Source organism: Acipenser ruthenus, chromosome 7 (genome assembly GCF_902713425.1).
Source record: "Acipenser ruthenus chromosome 7, fAciRut3.2 maternal haplotype, whole genome shotgun sequence".
NCBI lineage: Eukaryota > Metazoa > Chordata > Actinopteri > Acipenseriformes > Acipenseridae > Acipenser > Acipenser ruthenus.
The window spans coordinates 57,856,664-57,878,160 of record NC_081195.1 but is presented as its reverse complement, the minus strand read 5'-3'; the positions used below and the strand labels follow the sequence as shown (position 1 = coordinate 57,878,160).

Genomic DNA, 21,497 nt, shown 5'->3' with positions numbered 1-21,497 from the left:
CTTTACAAATAAAACCTTGTTCACGCTACACATGTAAACCTTGTTTACTCTTTACAAATTTCCCCTGGGCTTATAAGCCAGCAGTCTTACTGTTATTATTTTTATTATTATTATTTATTTCTTAGTAGACGCCCTTATCCAGGGCAACTTACAATTGTTACAAGATATCACATTATACATTATTTCACATTATACAGATATCACATTATTTTTACATACAATTACCCATTTATACAGCTGGGTTTTTACTGGAGCAATCTAGGTAAAGTACCTTGCTCAAGGGTACAACAGCAGTGTCCTCCACTGGGGATTGAACCCACAACCCTCTGGTCAAGAGTCCAGAGCTCTAACCACTACTCCACACTTACTGTACTTTGCTAACGGCAAGCATATATAAGAAAATAGAGAAGTCTAACATATGAAAACTGATAGAATATATGTTACTATACAAGCAAACACCTAATAATAATAATAATAATAATAATAATAATAATAATAATAATAATAATAATAATAATAATAATATTCAAAAATATATTAGATGTAGCACATTATTGAAAAAAATGCACAATTAACAAATCAAGCACTACTGGCCTAGACTGCACTGCTTGTAAAGGGTTAAAATTTCAGCAAGTCTCCTGAGAAATATTAACCATGCAGTTACAAAGCCTGGCAAAGGACGTCACTGAATACTGCAACGCACCCAGAACATTAATCATCCTAGAATCCACAAAGGGCAAACTGGCAAGAGATTTTTGAAACTAACATGGCAACATTAAAATCCCATTTTATCAGGCCACCAAAGCGTATATGTTGCCACAGAAACACATTTATTGCATGTTTAGATGCTTTACTTTTTTCAACTCTCTTTTACTGTCTGTACAAACATTTAAGCAGAGAATAAACTCCTTTATATAAATAAAGCTCATTGTGTAATTTGAAATTCATTTTGTTCTAAATTTAAGGTTCAAGTCCATCACCATGCTATTTGCTATTCAATTACATATTGAATAGCAAAAAACAAAAACAAAAAAAGCTATATTTCAAAATTGTAAAATGTACTTTTGAATACAGTGTAATCATACACACTTTAGGATCCAAGGCTCCTTTGAGGCAATGTGTTATTTATAAACCAATATTTAATTGTTTATTTAATATAAAAAAAGAAAACTAAACCAGATAGCCCTACTGGCAAGGTTACAAATATATTTTATTTACTATCTAGTTATTTTCTCCCCTATCACAAAGTCAACTGTAAACACAGTCAGCCATAAACAAGTCATGTCTTGAGGCTCGCAATGTCAAAAAAAAAAAAAAACCTTTCCCACTAACTCTTCAAGTCATTCTCTCAAAAACTGGGTGCCTCCCCGTGCTTTAAAGGGCTGTTTCTGGGCAAACAAAAGCTCCTTGAGGCTCCCCATTCACAGAAGTATGCTTGAATCCCCCCATTCTTTCAGAAGCACTAAGCAGAACCAAAAGAGCAATAATTTATTTTTTAACCTACCTTCATTCTCATTGGAGAAAGAAGTCCTTCCATTTTGGCTTCTTTTTCATGCCAAACCTTAATATCCTTTATGTGTCTCTTCAATATTCAAGCATCCCCACATGAATAGCCACCGTAAAAAAACAAAACACAAAAAAACACTGAGCGATTCCCTTCATTTACATGAACTGTAAACACACAGAACCTGCTTAACTTGAATCCTGTGTGCAGCTATAGACACACAACTCCTGGTGTAGCCTTCTTCTGTGCCTCTCTCTGCATATTCTGCCCCCAGCTATGTTTGTTCCCTGTTCAGTGACAAACGATCCTAGTCTTTACGCAGCTCATTCAACAGCAATGGAGGGAAAGTGTTCTCTCGTCCAAGCCCTGTGATCAGGTCACAAAGGATGCACTAGAAGGTGATTAACAGGCACAATTATTTTCCAGAACAGGAGACTTTTGCTCGAAGCAACCCAATCATCTTAATTTTCTCCTTGAACAACATATGACTCAGTGTCCCCAACCTGGTATTATCTCTTCACACCCACATTTTACAATGCTGTTGATTTTTGTTATTGTTCTCTTTATAATCCATTTAATCCATTCCTGAAATAGTAAATCAAAAACAAAAAACACACCTGCAGAAAGTAAAGGAATAGCACTTCCTTCACAACAGTAATTTACAGATTACGTAATTGGCTGTAAAATCATTCAGTTCCCTTTAACACTGTCGTCTACAGTACTGTAAAGTCCAAGTGTAAGCTTAGGCAAAATCAACATAGGAAAATAAATGTTTAAAGCAACGGAAAAACATGGCTGAATATTTAATACACAACATATACAGGTATAAATAGCAGATCATTTCTGCTGCTCTATTTCTGTAGCATAAATCAGGTACATTATAAGAAAACATTCTACTCAGAGCGATACTATGCAGATTCTTGAGAACAGCTGTCACAGAATGCAAAGATATCCCAAGGAGACTTCACTGTAGCTGTTCCCCTGAGTTTTTTTTTAAAACCAGGTCCTGTTTTAACAGAGAAATTTCCAGAATGTCAGAGGTACTTTTCGTCACACAGTCTACCTACCAATAACAAACACATGCTGTAGGTTTAGGCTCCCCCGTAACATAATTTATTCTATAGAGGCAAGGTAATAAAAAGGTATAAAAAGCTTTGTGGATTTTAGTTATTCTGGGAAGGCTGCCTAGCAATGTGATTCAGGCTTCCTTTAATATTTGTATATATACACTTGCTGGAGATGGCCTCTCTAGTACAATCCACCATGGAAATCATGATGCTGTCAAGATCCAAACCATATTATAACCGCACTGCATGTCCCCTTGCTCCACCTTATTAACTTCAGTCTTCTCACCCCCATAACACTTAGAATTTAGGCAGCAATTTTGTTCTGAAGATGTCCACTGGGGGAAACCCCATGCTAGCATTTGGAACCATACATTTTAAAACAAATACACAGCTGAGTTTGGTTTTGAAACACATTGAGGATAAAAAAATGACTGAATAAATGACGGCAGTGTTATTGCTGAGCAGTGAAAGAAACATTACCATGGCAGTTCAGACTGTGCCATACTCCCTCATTCCTTCCACTCCTACTTTGTCTTCTGCATTCCAATAAATGAACTCTCACACAAAACCTAAAACGTAGCACAAGATCAACTACAACTATAAATTGGTGCCATGTATCGGTGTATATTATTATTCATACAAGATGATGTTAGTACGACATCAAATAATTTTATGTTAACAACTTGTAATACATTTTAACAGTACAGCATTTTGTGTTTGTATTATGTTGATGAACAAACAATATGATTTACTGTGTGTGGGTGTAACACTGTGTGTACAGAGTAGGTCACGTACAAGTTGAATTTTATAAGTGGCGTAAAGTTATATAACTGCAAAAAAAAAAAAATTATATATATATATATATATATATATATATATATATATATATATATATATATATATATATATATATAATTTAAGCAGCCCTCTTTGTGAATACAACTCTGTCTCCACCTGTGATATAGACTATGTTGTTTCTATATTCAAGTTATTTTGTTGTAAAGGTATACAGTATGTATTCAAGGGCATTTTAAAGAAAACCATTCATCTATGACATAACCATTATTGTGTGAAGAAAATGTAAAACTGACTTTCCATTAATTTTTTCAGATAAATTGTTTCGGCAATAAAATTAATTGCATATACATTTCACGTATAAATACAAGTGAAGTGGTTGCATTTGGATGTTTGACTGCAATATTTACTTAAATACATTTTAGTGTTGATTTATTCTAATATACTGTACAATTTCTCTCTTTTGATTCTAATGTAATTCGATGGGGTATGAGGTTTCTTTACTGTACTAATGTGCAATATTATACATTTTCAGCTTGAATATTTGTTCAAACATGACAACACCCACGTTCGTTCCACCACTAATGTGTTTATGCGATATTTTCAGCTCTAAGAGCGCAACTGTTTTTTCACAGAGGACCTAACTTCATGCTGTGGTGAGGCTGTGAAGCTTCTTCTGGGAATTCAGTCAGGGCGCCAGGGTCAACACCCGTGCTATAGTCTGACAAGTGCCATGGGAGCTTTAATGTCCAGAAAGGGTCTGTCATGTGAATTAGATTTGAAAATAAAGGTCCCATCTGCTTTCAGTTTGTTAAAGACACCATGGTGTGCGTTGCAGAGTACATGCTTTTCACTTATTTTATAACAAACAGAACATCAATGGTATTTTACTGCTGGGGGGTGACAATGCACTGTAGTAACACTTTATCTTTGCATCATTTCTGTTTCCCCACCAAAATTGGTGGAATGAAAAGAAACTAGAACATATTGCTGGCATGTTCAAGGAAAAAATATCCAGCATCAACAACAATGAAGGCAACCGTCAGCCCCCAGGATAATGACGTCTCAAAGGAGCAGTAATCAGTTAGGATCAGGTCTATCGTGTAAAGACAGGAATTAATCCTTGTGAAAGTACCAGCAATGACTTATATCCACCATTCTACTAATTAGGACAACAAGATCAGCTGCAGAACACAGCATCCACATGACCATCAAAAACAGCAGCTACACAAAAGGCAGCGTCAGACTGTTGCTATGGTAACATCAGTACAACGCGCATAGCAACATCCATTATGAAAACCTTTGAACTCATCAGTCTCCTTAGTAACACTTAGGTTTTAAATCTTGTAGTTTTTTTTCCCCTTCCCAGATGTTTTGTTTAATTCAAATCCTTAATAAGTATGAATACTTTAGCATATTTCCCCAAGGAGCAAGTATAAGACTAGCAATAGCTTATATATAACCATGTATTTCATTGTGTAATGTGCCTATACTTTTCAGGATCAAGTACAGACTGTAGCTGATTAATAGATACTGAAATATTCCATTTAACAACACAGTTGTTCAGTTTAATATTTTTAGGACTGGTAGAGAGCTCTACTCACTAAAAGCACACCTTGGCATTTGTTTTTGAGTATGTCTAGGCTATTGGTAGGTTGCTATAGAAACTCTTTTGTTGTGGTTCAGGGGGGCTGTTCACCTCCAGAAAGCTTTTTTCATGCAGTATGTTTTACAGTACTATTTATTGTTTGATTCCCTTTGCTTGGAGCAACACCTACTGGAATGTGTAGGGCTAGGACAGAAACAGAATTGCTTCTACATTCTGAATTGGCAAAGTATAGAGGCAAGAAGTGCAAAGTGATATTATACACATGGATGTTTAGTAGATCAGCCCCATTTGTTAATGTTAAGTTTGCAACCCAGTTCATATACAGATATGCTACAACACAAACATATAATCAATTTCATGCTGAACAAACATCAGAATCGAACAAAAATGCAAAGGGATCAATAAGCATTGGCACCTCACTCAGGAATTCCAATTCCATTCTAACACATTCACAGACAGCCATGTGCAGTCATATCGATAACTATATGGAAATAGGTAGAGACACAATATTGGTCAGTGAGCATCATTGATTAATGGTATGAGAATTCCCAAATGCTATTTTTTAGGGTAGCTATAGTAGAATTCACAATTGCAGATGTTAAGCACACAGTTGAATTAGCTGGAAGTGTTTGCAAAGAAGTCATTCAACATGAGCTGGTGATAAAGTGTGTTTTTGACAGGGGTTTCAAGCAGTACAAACGCATTTGTGTCAGCAGAGCAAAAACATCTGTAATTAAAAAAAAAAAAAAACACCTATTCAAAAATCACGAACAGGAAAAAATAATAATAATAATAATTGGTTTACCTCATGTGGAACATTTTGTTAACTAGCTCTGCAGCAATACTTTTGTTCCAAATGACTTACATCTGCATTTTATGGATGCTGCGTATTACAGTGCCACACAGCACTTGGATATAGCACCAAAGATGTAGTACCGTAAAAACCGGTGTATAAGTCATTCAGGTGTATAAGTCGCCCCCCCCCCCCCCCCCCCCCCCCCAAATACCTAGAAAATAGACTTATACAAAGGTTTTTACAGTAATTATTCTGCTCGCATGCACATTATGTAATATAAAGGCCTTGTACACACAATACAAAACACCACAGCAAACTATCTAAAATACAAGAACCCAAGTGCAGTTACTTCACAAATAGTGCCATATATAATACATTAGGCTTATATAAAACTACACTTCTCTCAAAACTTGTAAAAGGGTGCAGGGTATATTCTAAAAATTGCAGTTCACAGGACTCAATGTGCTCATTCACAGTTAAAGCAAACACGGGCTTAGGTTCTGGAGAAAAAAAATGCTGGAACAGTAATGAACCTTGAGAATGAGTAATTGACATGTTTTCTTGCATGTTATCATAAGTCATGTTATCAATGAGCAAGTGAGGGTTAAAGAAAATAGAGTTTGAAAGGGAGCCTTTTTCAACCTTGATAAACAATAATTCCTGTGTTCTCCTCTAACAAACCTTGGATCTTCAATTGTAACGCTGCATGTTTTGTGTTTTATTTCTGGATAATAGAGGCCTTGGCAGAGTCTCTGAAAACCTGCACATGCTGCTCTACAGCATTTACAGAAAACCGAGCGCTGGGATATGTGATAAAGGAGCGGCAGAAATCGAAGAGAGCAGAGAGATTCTGCAGCGTCAGGTAACCCAGTCGTTTGACAAGTCAAATCTATTGAACAGGAAGCCCCCGAGCTGCAGAATAATTGACTTGCCCCACAAGAGAATGCGAGGCAACGGTTGACAGGACACACATAATTTATTTTGGACAACTTTGGAAAATACCTCTAAACATCTAGTTTCAATCTTTTGACAAAAATGATTGGATACTTAAAGAATGCAAAACACTCACCATATATATGGCATTTATTAAAATGCTTTAATGTCTTATCCTTAAACTGCACTTAATTCAACAACCTGCATGATTGTCAATTAACACAGAGGTACATGGAAGGATACATTACACTTCAAAAAACTACTCATGCTAAGATAAGATATCCCATGCTTTGTGGCTCCAGGACTATATGTACCTGTCCTTTATATTGTATCTGCTCTTTTTTTAAGACAACTTAAATGTCCCTCTAAATTGCTATAAAACATGTATATATTATACATGTAAAAATGTGTTTATGAATACAGTAATACAACACAGTCAATCCTTCCTCTTGGGGTTAATAATAATGCATTGAAGTTATCAATCGTGTGTCTGATAAGCTGACAGCTTCTGAAACATTCAGCAATGCAACAATTATTCCATAAGGTTTGATTTGTATCTAATTATTCTCTACAGTTGCTGAAATGTCTTTACTTAGGTCTATTTATTTTGGTTCTGGAAAAAGTATTGAAGTATGCCTTGTCTCAAATCCATTACGGATTCTATTATGTAGCCTTCACTGTTCATTGTTACCCTGTCTGCACTGAATGATTATTCTCAGGTACTCAGGGGAATTATTATCAGCTACCTACAGTAGGCATCTTGAAGCTTTATAAACGTTGCCAACACTTAGAACTTGCCTACAGGCACACTTGTGCCTGACCATAAGAATGAAACTCAATTAATCATCCAAATGGGTTTCAAAGGGCTACCCACAGAAAGTTAAGTGAGTTTGGAGGATCCCCGTAGCACAATTTAGTGTTATATTTTACTTTAAATCATTTCGTACATCATTCACTCACTGAAATTTAGGCATTTTAAATGTGAGGAAGAATTGTTAGTGGTAAGGTAAAATATGGTTGACACTAATGGTTTTTGCCAGACAGACAGTAACAGGGAAAAATGAACATTCCTGTACTGTGCAGTATTATCATCTCTGTGAGCAAAGATGTTTCAGTCTGTTGGAAAACAAAGCAGCATCAATAACAGTTACATCACCTCATCTGATCTGACATGACAGCTATCGATGATGAGCAGTGAAAAGAGGATTGACCCTAACAATTATAAACTCTGTCACTTTATTTCAACTTCTGTACTTCCTGAAGAGTAAACTGCAATCATGTATTTATGGATGCTGTTTAAATATATATATATATATATATATATATATATATATATATATATATATATATATATATATATATATATTTAGCAACACATTTGTTGTAAATATTTTGGAACTGAATAAAAATACATTAACACTACACCCGTCGGAGTTAGGCATACCTAGAACCCCCATGAGCTGGATGGCCATATTGAAAACAATATAATTATAATAATGACAGGGCAAACAATCCGACTTAAGTCATATTTTTATCCAGCCATGTCACATAAAGCATCTGCACAACATGTAAATAAGTGGGCATTTGAACAGAAATTAGTTAATACACACACATATTACATAAAGTGCAACTGCAAAAAAATGATGAAAAACAACAGAAATTAGTGTCTATACCGGTATATTATTTATACACAATACTAAACGCGCATATACCAGTTCACAAAGTACAATAACACTATTTTTTATCCATCTTCTAAGGATTTCAAGTTGTTTAAGTGAAGCAGTTCATTCTGTGACACTGAAAATTATTTCAGCTTCTGTGTTTTTAATTTTAAGATTTCTGTATTATTATTTGCATAGAAATTTCCACAGCTGAAATTTGATGTAGACAGACTGAGAGATGAAATGATTGAGTTCCAGATAACAGACAGCACAGATATCCCCAAAGAAGGGAAGGCAGATTCTGGGAAGTCGTGGGAAAGCAAGCAAGAATTAGGCACTTGTCATCATTAATGAGGCACTTCTTTGCATCCCTCACAGCAATGCAAGCAGTGAGAGAAATTTCAGCATGGTTAGGAAGATTGTGACTGAGGACAGGATGAACCTGGATAACTCTACTGTATGCGCTCTACTGTCATGCAAAATTAACTACCTTGAACCGGCACACAAATATTGTCCTTCTAGCAAAGTACTGGCTGCTGCCAAATCTGCAACTTATGCTTACAACCAGAGCCTCAAGGGCAGAGAGAATGTTTGAATTTGATGGCTATGGATTTTGGTTGCATCTGATGTGACCCAGACCTGGGACAAACATATTTACTCTTTGTAATAAAAGTTTAATTTTTTTTTTTTCCCACAGTTATCATTTTAAACTATTCTTTTTTTTTCATAAAGTAAACATTATTTGAAAATTAACTTAAAACCGCTTCTTTAATGGCAACAGGTGTAACTGGATATTGAGGCTCATAGGGATGGGGAATAACTTACTTTGAATTCAGGAAAATCCTTAAGCTTTAATTAATGTTTTTTATAATAACATATTTGACAATATTTTTTTCTAAGATCTGATGTGAACTCTATTTGTATAAAATTGTATGTGAAAATGTATTTGTATAGCTGTTAATCTGTTTGCTATGCTTTGCCTTGAAAATCACTTAAAATAAGCATTGTATCACAGTCCTTCTGCCAAATAATGAAGTGGAATGTATTTTAAACTTGTATGACTTTGTTTTGTGTCCTTAAAACACAAAAAGAAACCTATTCATTCATTCATTCAAAAAACTATTTCGGACACAGTGCAATATCTCCCTTATTTTGGTAACTTAATGTTGACATGTATGGAATAAAAAACTGACAACTGCGTTCATACAGACATAGTTGAAACACAGTAACAAAAATAAATAAAGGAAATGTGGTTTACAGCCATAAAACCGTAAAAATAAGTAAGATGAAATTGAAACTAAAATGGGTTTATATACCATACAGTCCTAAAAACTGCATACAGTATAGGCTACAGCAGGCAGCCAGGTACATATGAGGAAAAAAAGTGATCGCTGGCACTTCGTTAATTACTTTTATCTCACGTATACAGTTCCTTTGCACTTTTCTGTACAAAATGATTATTTGGCTAGCTGCAACAGGCTATACAATAGGTAATATCCAGTATATAACTCCTAGTTATTGCCAATTGTTGTCTGCGAGATACACGTTGTAAAACACGTGCACGGTATTTCATTGTAAAGAATAAAAGCGTTGATGCTGTAATGCATTGTACCATCCACCTTAAAAAAAAGGGTAGGTTAAAGAAGTCTTGTGCGTGTTTTGCTTAAGGGTGCAACAAACACAACATATATTATGATAATAGTAGGAATAATACATATACTAATATTTGATACTGTAAATTATTCATTTAACTTATTCAGTGTTGTGTGCAAGTGTTCAATATATGAGGTCAGTGGAGTGTTTTGAGGCATGTACTGTTTTGTTTTTTCAAATATCAGGATGCTTAGTGTTATTTTTTTTTACTATTTGCTTAATACGTGATAGCTTTCGACAAGTTCGAAGTTGACTATAAAATCAATAGCTGGAATTGAGTTGATTTGGTAGGGCAATAGCAAACCTCTCTCCTACTCAACCCATTTTTTGAAGGGCGAAAAGGGCTTGTTTTAGTTCAGCGAGATTTCGCTTGGAATTTTTCTTGTGTTTTGTTACCGCGAATGCTTTTGCGTCCTCGTTCGCTAATTGTTAACTTTGATTTGGTCCGGCCCTTAATGCAATTAATGCATTTGTCTGGCACTTGAACTACTTTATATCGTCCAAATCTGTCCTGAAATTGCCCACTGCTCATGCGTAATCATGAGCACACTGTCTTTGGAGGCGTGGCTTGCTTGTCAAGGGCTGGATGAGATATAATGATTCATGTGATTAGATGAGAAATTTGAGAGGAAGAGAAGAGTTCAGGGGGATTACAGAGATTAGTGATTAGAGTGATAGCGAATTGTTGTATTATTAGGCTATATATAATTTAACCATGTTTTAAATATATATTTATTTAAATTGAAAAGTCATTTACTTAGAATACTGTTTAAAGATCACCATCACGATATTCCACTATATAGGTTAAAATTTGAACATGATTTTTTGTGTGTGTGTCAAATGAAAATAATGTTTTTGATTAGGCCTGTATATAAAAAATAATTATGTAAACCCAACAATATTAGTAATGCACAAATAGGGTGCCCCCTCAAAATAACTAAATAATGAAATATATATTCATTACAGATCTGAAATAACCTTGACATTAAACTTACATAATGACAAATATTAAGAAATTAAGACAAAGAATAAGACATACATTTAATAAAATAAAATACAGTTTACTAAACCAAGATTATTCAAATAATCCTTCAGTAATAATATAAAGGAAAATATTTAGTCATATTTACCCACCAGCTAGCTTTTACACCTGAGTTAAGAAATTTACCCTAACATTTGCATGCAACATTATCTACTCTCTGTCTATTTTGACATTACACACTTAAATTTTCTAGATTTCTGAAGGTCCTTATTAGAGGAACGACTAATCTGTTTTTTCTCATGAACAGCAGCTCCAATGCGACACATTGCACATTTATTTATAAAAAATTCCCAGAGATCTCATCCAGCCCTTGACAAGCAAGCCACGCTTCCAAGGCAGTGTGCTCATGATTATGCATGAGCAGCAGGCAATTTCAGGACGGACTTGGGCGATGTAAAGTAGTTGACAGGCCAGACAAATGCACTAATCGTATTAATAGTGATATGTAAGTATCAAGCAGGGGTGCCTCTATGAATCAAGTTGAATCGTGTAAAAATATGAAGTCATTTAATTGTGAGACTGCTCAGACTGAGGCAGGCAGCAAGCTTTTACATTCTGTAGATAGGAAAAAAAACTGCTCTCCGGAACTTCTTATTTCCCATAACTCCCTGCGCGAGCGAGGACTGAACTACCAATGTTAAAATAGCTGAGTTTACCACCTCGTTCTTTCAATATCTCTGAAAAGGAGCTGCGTTGCTTCCTTTATTAATCCATAAAGGTGATTGTAAGTGCCCTGCTTGTCTACGGTATTGTTTTATTTTTTATTATGTGGCATACACAAGTACATACTGTGTATTAAATGTCATATTTCAAATGTATACATAATGCACTTTTCTCATACGAATTTTATGTTTCTCAATATATTTACTTTATATTTTAAAAGCATTAGATATATTTAACATATATACACATTTATATATTTTAAATACTTATATTTATCACATAAAACATATATATTTTTCATATCTAGAAAAGGGGCCAATTTTGGTGTATTGAAAATGTATAAAATATCTTGATAATCTATTTTTATTATATTCTGTTTAATTCAAGAAAGATGTTGGGAAAATATATCATACATTTATTATTATATATTAAAAATATATTTGTGTTCCGTATGGGTAGAATGGCTGTAGCATATACACAAACGCCATCTGCTGGATTTTTGGAAACTGTACGTAACAGCTCAACTATTGAAAATGAAGAGTGCTGTATAAATCTTTTTTTATGATCTATGGGTTTTTCAGCTATCCTTTTGCATTTTCTCTATTTCATATTTTCCATATAATAACGCATGTATTGAATGCATGTAAGGTTTTTGAATGTACAGTAGGTAGAGGGTTTGCAGGTGAACGATTTGATTCCTAATCACACTTGAGAATTATTGTATTTCTTGTTCTTATTGTATGACTTATATTGTAACACTTGAATGTATTTGTATTTGCTTGCGATTGTAAGTCGCCCTGGATAAGGGCGTCTGCTAAGAAATAAATAATAATAATAAATAATAATAATAATAATCAGTATAGACCGACACAGTGAATTTCAGTCAATTGCTGTACTACATGCCAAAAGATACTAAGCATATATACAGTATATATATATATATATATATATATATATATATATATATATATATATATATATACACACACACACACACAGTGCCTTGCATAAGTATTCACCCCCCTTGGACTTTTCCACATTTTGTAGTGTTACAACCTGGAATGAAAACGGATTTAATTGGGATTTTTGCCATTTGATTTACATAACATACTTAACACTTTGAAGGTGCAAAATATTTTTTATTGTGACACAAAAGTTAATTAAACAAAAAAAAAGACATTTGTTGGTTGCATAAGTATTCACCCCCGAGTCAATACTTGGTAGAAGCACCTTTGGCAGCAATTACAGCTGTGAGTCTTTTTGGGTAAGTCTCTACTAGCTTTGCACATCTGGATCCTGCAATTTTTGCCCATTCTTCTTGGCAATATTGCTCAAGCTCTGTCAAGTTGGATGGGTACCGTTGGTGAACAGCAATTTTCAAGTCTTGCCACAGATTCTCAATCGGATTGAGTGGGCCATTTTAAGACATTCAGGTTCTTGTTTTTAAACCACTCCAGTGTAGCTTTGGCTGTGTGTTTAGGGTCATTGTCCTGCTGGAGGGTGAACCTCCGCCCCAGTCTCAGTTCTCTTGCAGACTGAAATAGGTTTTCCTCTAGGATTTCCCTGTATTTGGCTCCATCCATCTTGCCCTCAATCCTGACCAGTTTCCCAGTCCCTGCCGATGAAAAGCATCCCCATAACATGATGCTGCCACCACCATGCTTCAACGTGGGGATGGTGTTCTCACGATGATGAGCAGCGTTGGCTTTGCGCCACACGTAGCGTTTTGCGCTAAGGCCAAAAAGTTCAATTTTGGTCTCATCAGACCAAGACTTTTCAGTGTTTTATTTGTAAATAATTTTGAAAAATATGTTGATTTTTTTTCCCCCACTTCGACATTATGTACTATTTTGTGTAGTGACAAAAAATCCTAATTAAATCCATTTTAATTCCAGGTTGTAACACTACAAAATGTGGAAAAGTCCAAGGGGGGGCGAATACTTATGCAAGGCACTGTATATATACACACAAATGGGTTGTAGGGAGATATGCAAATAAAGCATTACAAGAAGAATTAATAGAAGCCGTTAGGCAACTTTCACGCAATTTGATTGGCTCTTGTAATGCTTTATTTGCATATCTCCCTACAACCCATTTGTTTTTGAATTTATTGCTTTCACTCACCTTAACTCGAAAGCTACTTGTTTATATATATGACACCAACAGTTAAGGATGTCAACAGTTCATGACTAAACTGGAACACAGGATGCTTAACAGGGTAGGCATGCTGACACATTGCTAATATTGTAGGGTATTGCAGTCCACACAAACAAACACAAGGAATTATGAAGAATGGAAAATATGTCATTGAAGACAATAAAGTAGCAACCCACAAAGTTAGTGACCTTTCTCGTATCTATAAATACCATTTTTATTTCAGATTACATTTCTTTCAGAATACAATCTAAAGCTCTACAGAAAAAAAGAAAAATACATTTAGCACTCAAACACTAGTATCTCTGATCATAGATACAACACCAGCTTCAATTGAATTCTCTAATGCATTCAATGTGAGAGTGAAGAGAGAGAGCCGAAAAAACAATCTTTCATGCTTTGCAACTTAAGAATGCTTTGGATGAAGAAAGGAATAGGAGTGCTGCTTTTTCAATTTCCCCAGCCTACATCAAAAGACAATTTATTTTAAAGTTCAATCCTAACAATAAAAGATTTTCAATTTTTGTGTATCAGGATGCGAATAAAAGAGACCTTCATACAATATGTAATTCTGTCATCATGGCTGTCCATGGGATTACAAATGATCTACAGTAACATTATGTGAAAAAATGCCATTACTACAGCCATACAAACCCATCTAACAGTAAACAGTCACATGGAAAAATAATAAACACTATAGGTAATATAAAACCTTAGTGGAGAACCCATTCATTCCTGAGATGGCAGTCCATTGTATATTTGCTTAATAATACACTTTCATGGTACATTTGTTTATTCCTATTGTGCAAATGTATTTTAAAACATTTTTCTGGTCAAGGTCATGTCTTTCGGCTTTTTTTGTGTGTAATTGGAATGGGTTCTACTATATAAAACAAGAGTGCATATCTCCAATCTAACAGCGAGTGTATTTCTAAATACACATTCACAGAACAGGAGCAATGGCATTGTGGAATGGATAGCTAGAGAGCCTCTCTAGCTTAGAGATAATAAGGGTAATGTGGCTGGGAAAGTAAAAAGACTAGGGTCTCCCCTTGGCTCGCTGAGAGCTGCCCTTGCTGAGGTTGGGCCGGTGACGGGCCTCCAAGGCTGAGAACTGAGCTTTGCTTTGCTCGAGGGGAAACAGAATTGGAGAGCTTGAAAATAGAAGACAGTGAAGATTGGCCTGGGGTCTCCTCTGGTCCGCTGAGAGACGCAAGATGTGAAAAAAGGACTTGTACTGGGGATTAAATAGGGAGATTGATGGGGAGTAGAACTGTTACAAAAAATACCCCCTTTTCTAATAAACACTAGAATTAGAGGAAACTACAAGTAAATGGCTTTTGCTTGGCACCTTCACGCAAGAGACAATGCTCGCAAACATGTGTGATAAACACTTCATCAAGCGGCATGTATTGTAGGGTGTGATGGGGCATAGCAGAAGCCACTTAAGTGTGAGACTGAAGTATGAGCTGAAGCAAATCCTGGCTTACTGAGAGCCACAAGAATCTGACCCTTTGCAGTTCATTATTGCTATTAAATTACCTTGATGGATGGGTCACTTGCATCTGGTTAGTTTTCAACTCAAATGGATGTGTAAATAAATTGTGATAAAAGGCTAACTGCCCTCTCAACTGAAAGGTGGCAAGTTGTCATAAGATCATATTCTCATCATTCAATTGTGGTGTCTTTTTAAAAGAGGTTAAATAGATGAATGAATTAAAAAAAGCTCCCTCATTAGAACTTTTCTTATAATTTAAAAATCTTGCCCAGTGAGGTATCTGTAAAAAACATGTATATACAGTACCACCTTATGAAGATGAAACCTCTTTCTTTTGTTAATCACAGTACTGTGCTCCACTAACAGAGCTATTCAGGTTTTCTTGGATGACTGAATTTACAACTCTCTTATCAATCAAGATACCAGGCTGGCATACCAGTCATATATTCCATTGGCACAAGCATTTTTTCCTAATGAGCATACTGAATGATTTTAAATATGTTTTAATGGTTATTACTTTGGCTAGTACCAAAAAATGAAAACGGTAATCCTCTTTAATATTTTTTAGTTTTGCTTCCTGAGTTGAAGATGTAACAGAGCTTTATGGTTTAACTGATAACCTCTTACTGCTGCATACTTGCCTCTAAGAGTGTAACATAATGGAAGGAAGCTTGTGCTCATGGCTACATCCATTACCCTCTGGGACAAGTATTAAGCACTTCTGAAGTTCTGAAGAGATTTTAGAAGTACTTACAACTGACAGCAGAAAGACCCTGCTTCTGTATGATGTTTCATGAATGAGAGGCCTTTACACATTAACTTCCTTACTTTAGAAATGCCTATTTCCCCAAGGGATTTTCTGCTTCTATTCCATAACTTTGAATCCTATTTTGCAAAAGTCCTTTTAATCTTTTTTTTTTCTCCAGCCAAACATACTGTACTTATACAGGATATGTCATGAAAATCATAACACACAGTATTTCTGTCATGGTCTGGGCATGGCAATATATATATATCAAAATAAAAAAGTTAATTAACCAATAGTTCAACATTTTACAAAAAAACTATATATATATATATATAGTGAACAGGGCAGGGGGTCCTGCACAGAGAAAGGTGTGTTTGTGGCAGGGAGGGAGTTAAAATCCCTCCTGCCAAACAAAATTCATTTGTTAATTGTTATTGCCAGTTGGCAATTATTGTAAATTAGAGCCAACTGGCAGGTATAAACAGTCAGCAGCCAGACTGCTCGAGGCTGCTGAGTAGAAGGAAGCAGATGAGGTGTATTCTGCTTCCGAGTAGCCATTCTTTGTGTACTAACTGTGTGTGTAAAACTCATGTGTGTTTTAATCGGGAAACTACTTAGCCGTCCGATTGTACAGTATAGGAAACCTGTGTTCAGTTTTAGTTTAGTGCTCTAAAACGGAGCCAGGTTTTTGTTTGTTTTTTATTTTATTTTGTGTAAATAAAAAGTGCAACCGAGCATTTAAACCCAGTCCCCTGTGTGACAGTCAGTTTTTACAATATATTTATTTCTAATATGTATTTATAACATGGCTTGGAAAAGTAACAACCTCTGATTGGTTAAACGTCATCACATTACATCTGTATATATAACGTATACCATGGCTTGCATACTAATGAGCTGCTTCACACTGAATAAATCACTACACACCCCTACATTCTAAATTCCATGACAAACTGCCATTTTATTTGTTATTAGTTACAAAACCACTGCCAAAAATAAGTGATATTCCACCTATTTTCTTTATATATCTGGGGATGAAACTCCAGATAACTGGTACAACACCAACTTTCTGAGTGAAGACAGCAGTCCACCTGAAATAAATAAATAAATAAATAAATAAATAAATAAATAAGTGCACCAGCAACTGATAAGAGTAGACAAATAACAGTATACCGCGGTCGGATTGGTGTGTAAAGTCTGGCTTAATCTTCAACTTAACAACTAACAAAAACATCTTTTGAGATCCGAAAGGATGAAACCGGACTTGAATAGGTGTGCCTCGTATATAACGAGGACACAAACTCACCTGCAGATACAGCTTCAGCATCCATGGCAGCTGCTCCTCTTACATCCTCGTGTCATTTGAAACTCCGCCCATCATCACCGTGTGCTCAGTCCTCTAGTTTCTAGTGAGATGCCACTTTCGATGCAGAAATTCACAATAAACTGACATGTGCAATTTATTTTTAATAAGCGAACAATAAATTAAATTAATATTAATATTATGGGTCAGGAATAATCCCTTGGGGCTTTAGGACCCCAAGGAGTTAGGAGAGAACACTCCATTTTGGGAAAGCTGAAGTTACCAGGTGGCCATCTTGGTAAAGGCCTCCTAAATTGAATAATTTATGGGACAATGAATGATAATTGAGAAAATAGTAATCAGCTCTGACTGATCATGGCTGTGAATAAAAAGGCCACAGTTTGTGTGTTCTGGTGGTTGGGGTTTGGAGACAGAGTTTGGGTTTGGGTTTGGGGGTTTGGGGGTTTGGGGGTGTGGGTGTGGGTGTGGGTGTGGGTGTGGGTGTGGGTGTTTGAGCAAAGGAAAAGAGGTCAATTAAAACTAAGAGTTGTTTGGTTGGAGACCGGTAAACGGACTAGCTGTCCGGTAGTTAGTCAGGTTAGTGGGAAAAGATCTCCGGAAAGGACTTAGGCTTTTTGTTTTGGTTTACTTTTGTTTGGAAATAAATAAAAACACAGGCCCTGTCCTGTTTCACAGAAAGCAATTGTCAGAGTGCTTTATTTTCCTACAAGAAGACAAGGCTGGTGAGACCGGACACCTGTGACAAGAAGGCAATCTGTCACAATATATATAACGATTCCATTGTTGTAATAAAAAACTGCAATAGCAGGGAATGTCTTTTCATTTTATAGAATCTGTATGAACAAAATATAATGCAGCCACATTTATTTTCATGAAGCATAACTGCTGACAGCAAGCATAAAACTGTCAGCAATTTATGCCCTGCTGAAATGTAATGGCTGATTCCTGTTTGCCATAGAAATGATTTCCAATCCGAATATAGTAGGGATGCTGAAATGTGTAGGCATTATTTTTTTAAAATAAATCTTTTGTCTGCAGGAAAAATCTGCAAAAAAGCAACACCAATTGTTTACTTGACTGAATCTGTATACAGTTTATTGTTTAATTATATAGTTTAGCCAGGGATTTCCAGAGGTTTCATTTCCTCTACTAACCTAGTTAGGGTTTTTTGTTTTTCCTCTCCCAAGTGCTAACGAATCACGCTGACACCAAAGCGAGTGAGCATAGGTGGGCTGAATGGCCTTTCCTAGTTCTGGAATTTCTTATGTTCTTATATTTAATGTTGCTTTGACTCCAGTCCCACCTATCTTTTTTCATTCATTGCTGGTTGCTCATGGTAAATTACTGCTTATTTAATGTGCATCTGTAATTCTGTAAGCTCTGGGTTTACTGCCTGGCAACAGCCAATGACCATTTACTTAGGCTGACAGAGAATACAAGCTTTGCTGCAAATCATTATGTACTATACAGCATACTGTACACATATCCTAAAAATGAAATAAGAAACTGATTTACAGTAGCTGAACAGCTTCATAACCGAAATTGATATACAGTTGAAAGCTCTGGTTTGTAACCCTAATGAATATGCCTTCACAACAGATATATTAGAAATAATAACATTGTACATCTCTGAGATATAAGGGTCTGTTCTCCTTCTCTTCCAAATGTTTAAAAAATGCACTTTGCTCAGCCTTGGCCCATTGTGAATGACTTGATGAAAGAAGAATATAAAGTAACATTGCCAGGTGCAGTACACTAATTTTGCCTTTATGCCAAAAAGCCTAGGATCAAATTGTTTTCATTATGTGGTAATAGAATATCTCAATGAAATGTACTGAAGCTTTTGGAATTAAAAAACAGTAACCTTGTAGTCATTGATTTTTGTCTTAGTACAGCACTGAAGGAGAAAAGCAAACCACTGTGATACCAGTCTACCAGATTCTTACAATTGTAGCTGCCCTTGTGCTAGTACCGCTGCATTGTCATTGAAGGTTATTTGTTAAGTTTGTGTCCAATTTTGTGGATAAGGGAAATCATAATTTCAAATATAGGGCAAGTAGGTTTCACAGAATTGCAAATATGTGTATCACACATGGGAAATACAAGGACTCTGAAGAAACAGTGAGCTGTAATGAGTTCTTTTCAGATTGCAGGGAGTTTGTTTATTATTATCCCACAACATTCAGTGAGTCAACAAGGGTTTCATGACATTATTATTTTTTAGGGCTTATTTGTATACACAAAGGAAATTAGCATTTCATGTTTCCTTCATACCTGAGATCCCTTTGCATTTCCTGAGAAGACTCCAGCTGTTTTAATTACTTGTCCTAACCTTTACAATTCAGCTGTACTTGATGGACTAAACATTGCTTGTAATTTGGAAAAACATCATTATAATAACGGGTAATTGTACATTTTAATGTAACTGTAAAAACCTTTTTTCACATTATTAGGTAAATGTATTATAATTATTAGTAATTCAAACTTTATGTTCAACATCTTGTAAACGATCCTTGTGATATTCCCTGGGTTATGGCCAAGGCAGGGGTTGTGAATAGGTGAAATACAGTCCGAATCTGGGTAATCAGTACATTTTGAAGAGCCCACCACGTGATATACCAATCTGTATTTTACTTGCATTCACATTGGAAATGCTGAGAATTTTTTTTTTCCTCATGAGAATCTGGTTTGTTAACGGACTTCTAGGTGTATGAAACGAATGTGCAGTATTTGCAGATTACAATTAAGCGAAACTGCTCTTGTATGCGTTTGCTGCTGTAGCCTGTTTTTGCATTGGCTGGCACTTACAGGGAGATCAACCTTTCCTTTTCTAATACTAAAGAAACTGTAGCTAACAAAACACAATTCCATAAATCGCTGGTACCACTCTAAGTTAAGGAAATCTTGGTTGAAAGCCATGCCTTCCTGGAAGCCTGTTACTGCTTTACTTCCTTGGTCATTCTCCCCAGCAGGGAAGAAGCCATTTAAGGGGTGAGGAGGATTTTACCCTCCAGGTGCAATGACCAAGGAAGTGTAAGACAGTCTAAAAGCTTGGCTTACAAAAAGTGAATTCTTTAACCTAGAGTAGAGGATATGTCATTAAAAAAACATGAATTATGTGCAAATGCGACGATAACAGTTTTTTGTTATCCTCCTGTGTCTTATTGCCCATGACATCAGTATCGTAATTCATGTTTTTTCATGACATATCTTGTTTATACTAAGAATGATTACACCAATAAGAACATACTGTATATAGAGATTTAGTGTTGTTTTAAACACATGCCGCTGCACTAGTTAGTTTGTAAAGGACTATATTAAAATAAACCATTTTTTATTGTAATGTGGCTTATGACATCACTGCACTGATGCCAGGATTTATAACTACAACAGCCTACCGGTACTAGAGATTGTATAGGCTTACTAGCCACTAATTAATAAATACATTTAAAACTACTACATTAGTTACAACTGTCCTCATTGTTTATGCAAAAGCATAATTAAGAAACCATTTCCATACCTACCATAAATGTCGAGTTCTGAAAATGTAATAATAATAATAATAATAATAATAATAATACAGTAACAAGACAGCAAGGAAAGGCAAACTATTGAAATAAATTACTCCTTTGAACCTTGAGCAATGACTATGAAAATCATATATATATATATATATATATATATATATATATATATATATATATATATATATATATATATATATATAGTGTAGGTACTATATGTGTTTGTTTGTTGGCATGGGCAAAGGAGTTACTGTGAAAATGTTTCTTCAGAGCTTTAATTTCTGTAACCTAATAATTGAGCCCTTCCCAAAGAAATAATTCACTGCCCCTGTCACAAACTTTTAAAAACTTTTGACTAGCTTATACCCTAGATAATATTGAGAAAGCAAAAAGCAGTCTATAACCTTCGTGCACAATTACTAGGAAATCAATGTTATTGATTATGTTTAGTCAGCTTGCTGCTCAGAGGCTTTAACTAATATTGAAACTCTGCCTTAACTCCAGCTAATAATATTGATTTTTTTGT

At 35.4% G+C, this 21,497-nt stretch overlaps 1 protein-coding gene across 3 annotated transcripts in view; it reads right to left on the bottom strand.

The window, feature by feature from the left end:
- The window catches only part of frmd4a (FERM domain containing 4A), a 171,515-nt gene that overhangs the window by 131,337 nt on the left and 18,681 nt on the right, over positions 1-21,497 (bottom strand). For 2 of the 3 annotated variants that reach the window (XM_059027373.1, XM_059027374.1), the window contains one exon: positions 1,505-1,582. The exons of the other annotated variant lie outside the window; for it this stretch is intronic. In XM_059027373.1, the coding sequence (XP_058883356.1) occupies positions 1,505-1,582 (78 nt within the window). The remainder of the gene's footprint in view (positions 1-1,504; positions 1,583-21,497) is intronic. 3 annotated transcript variants of the gene reach the window in all.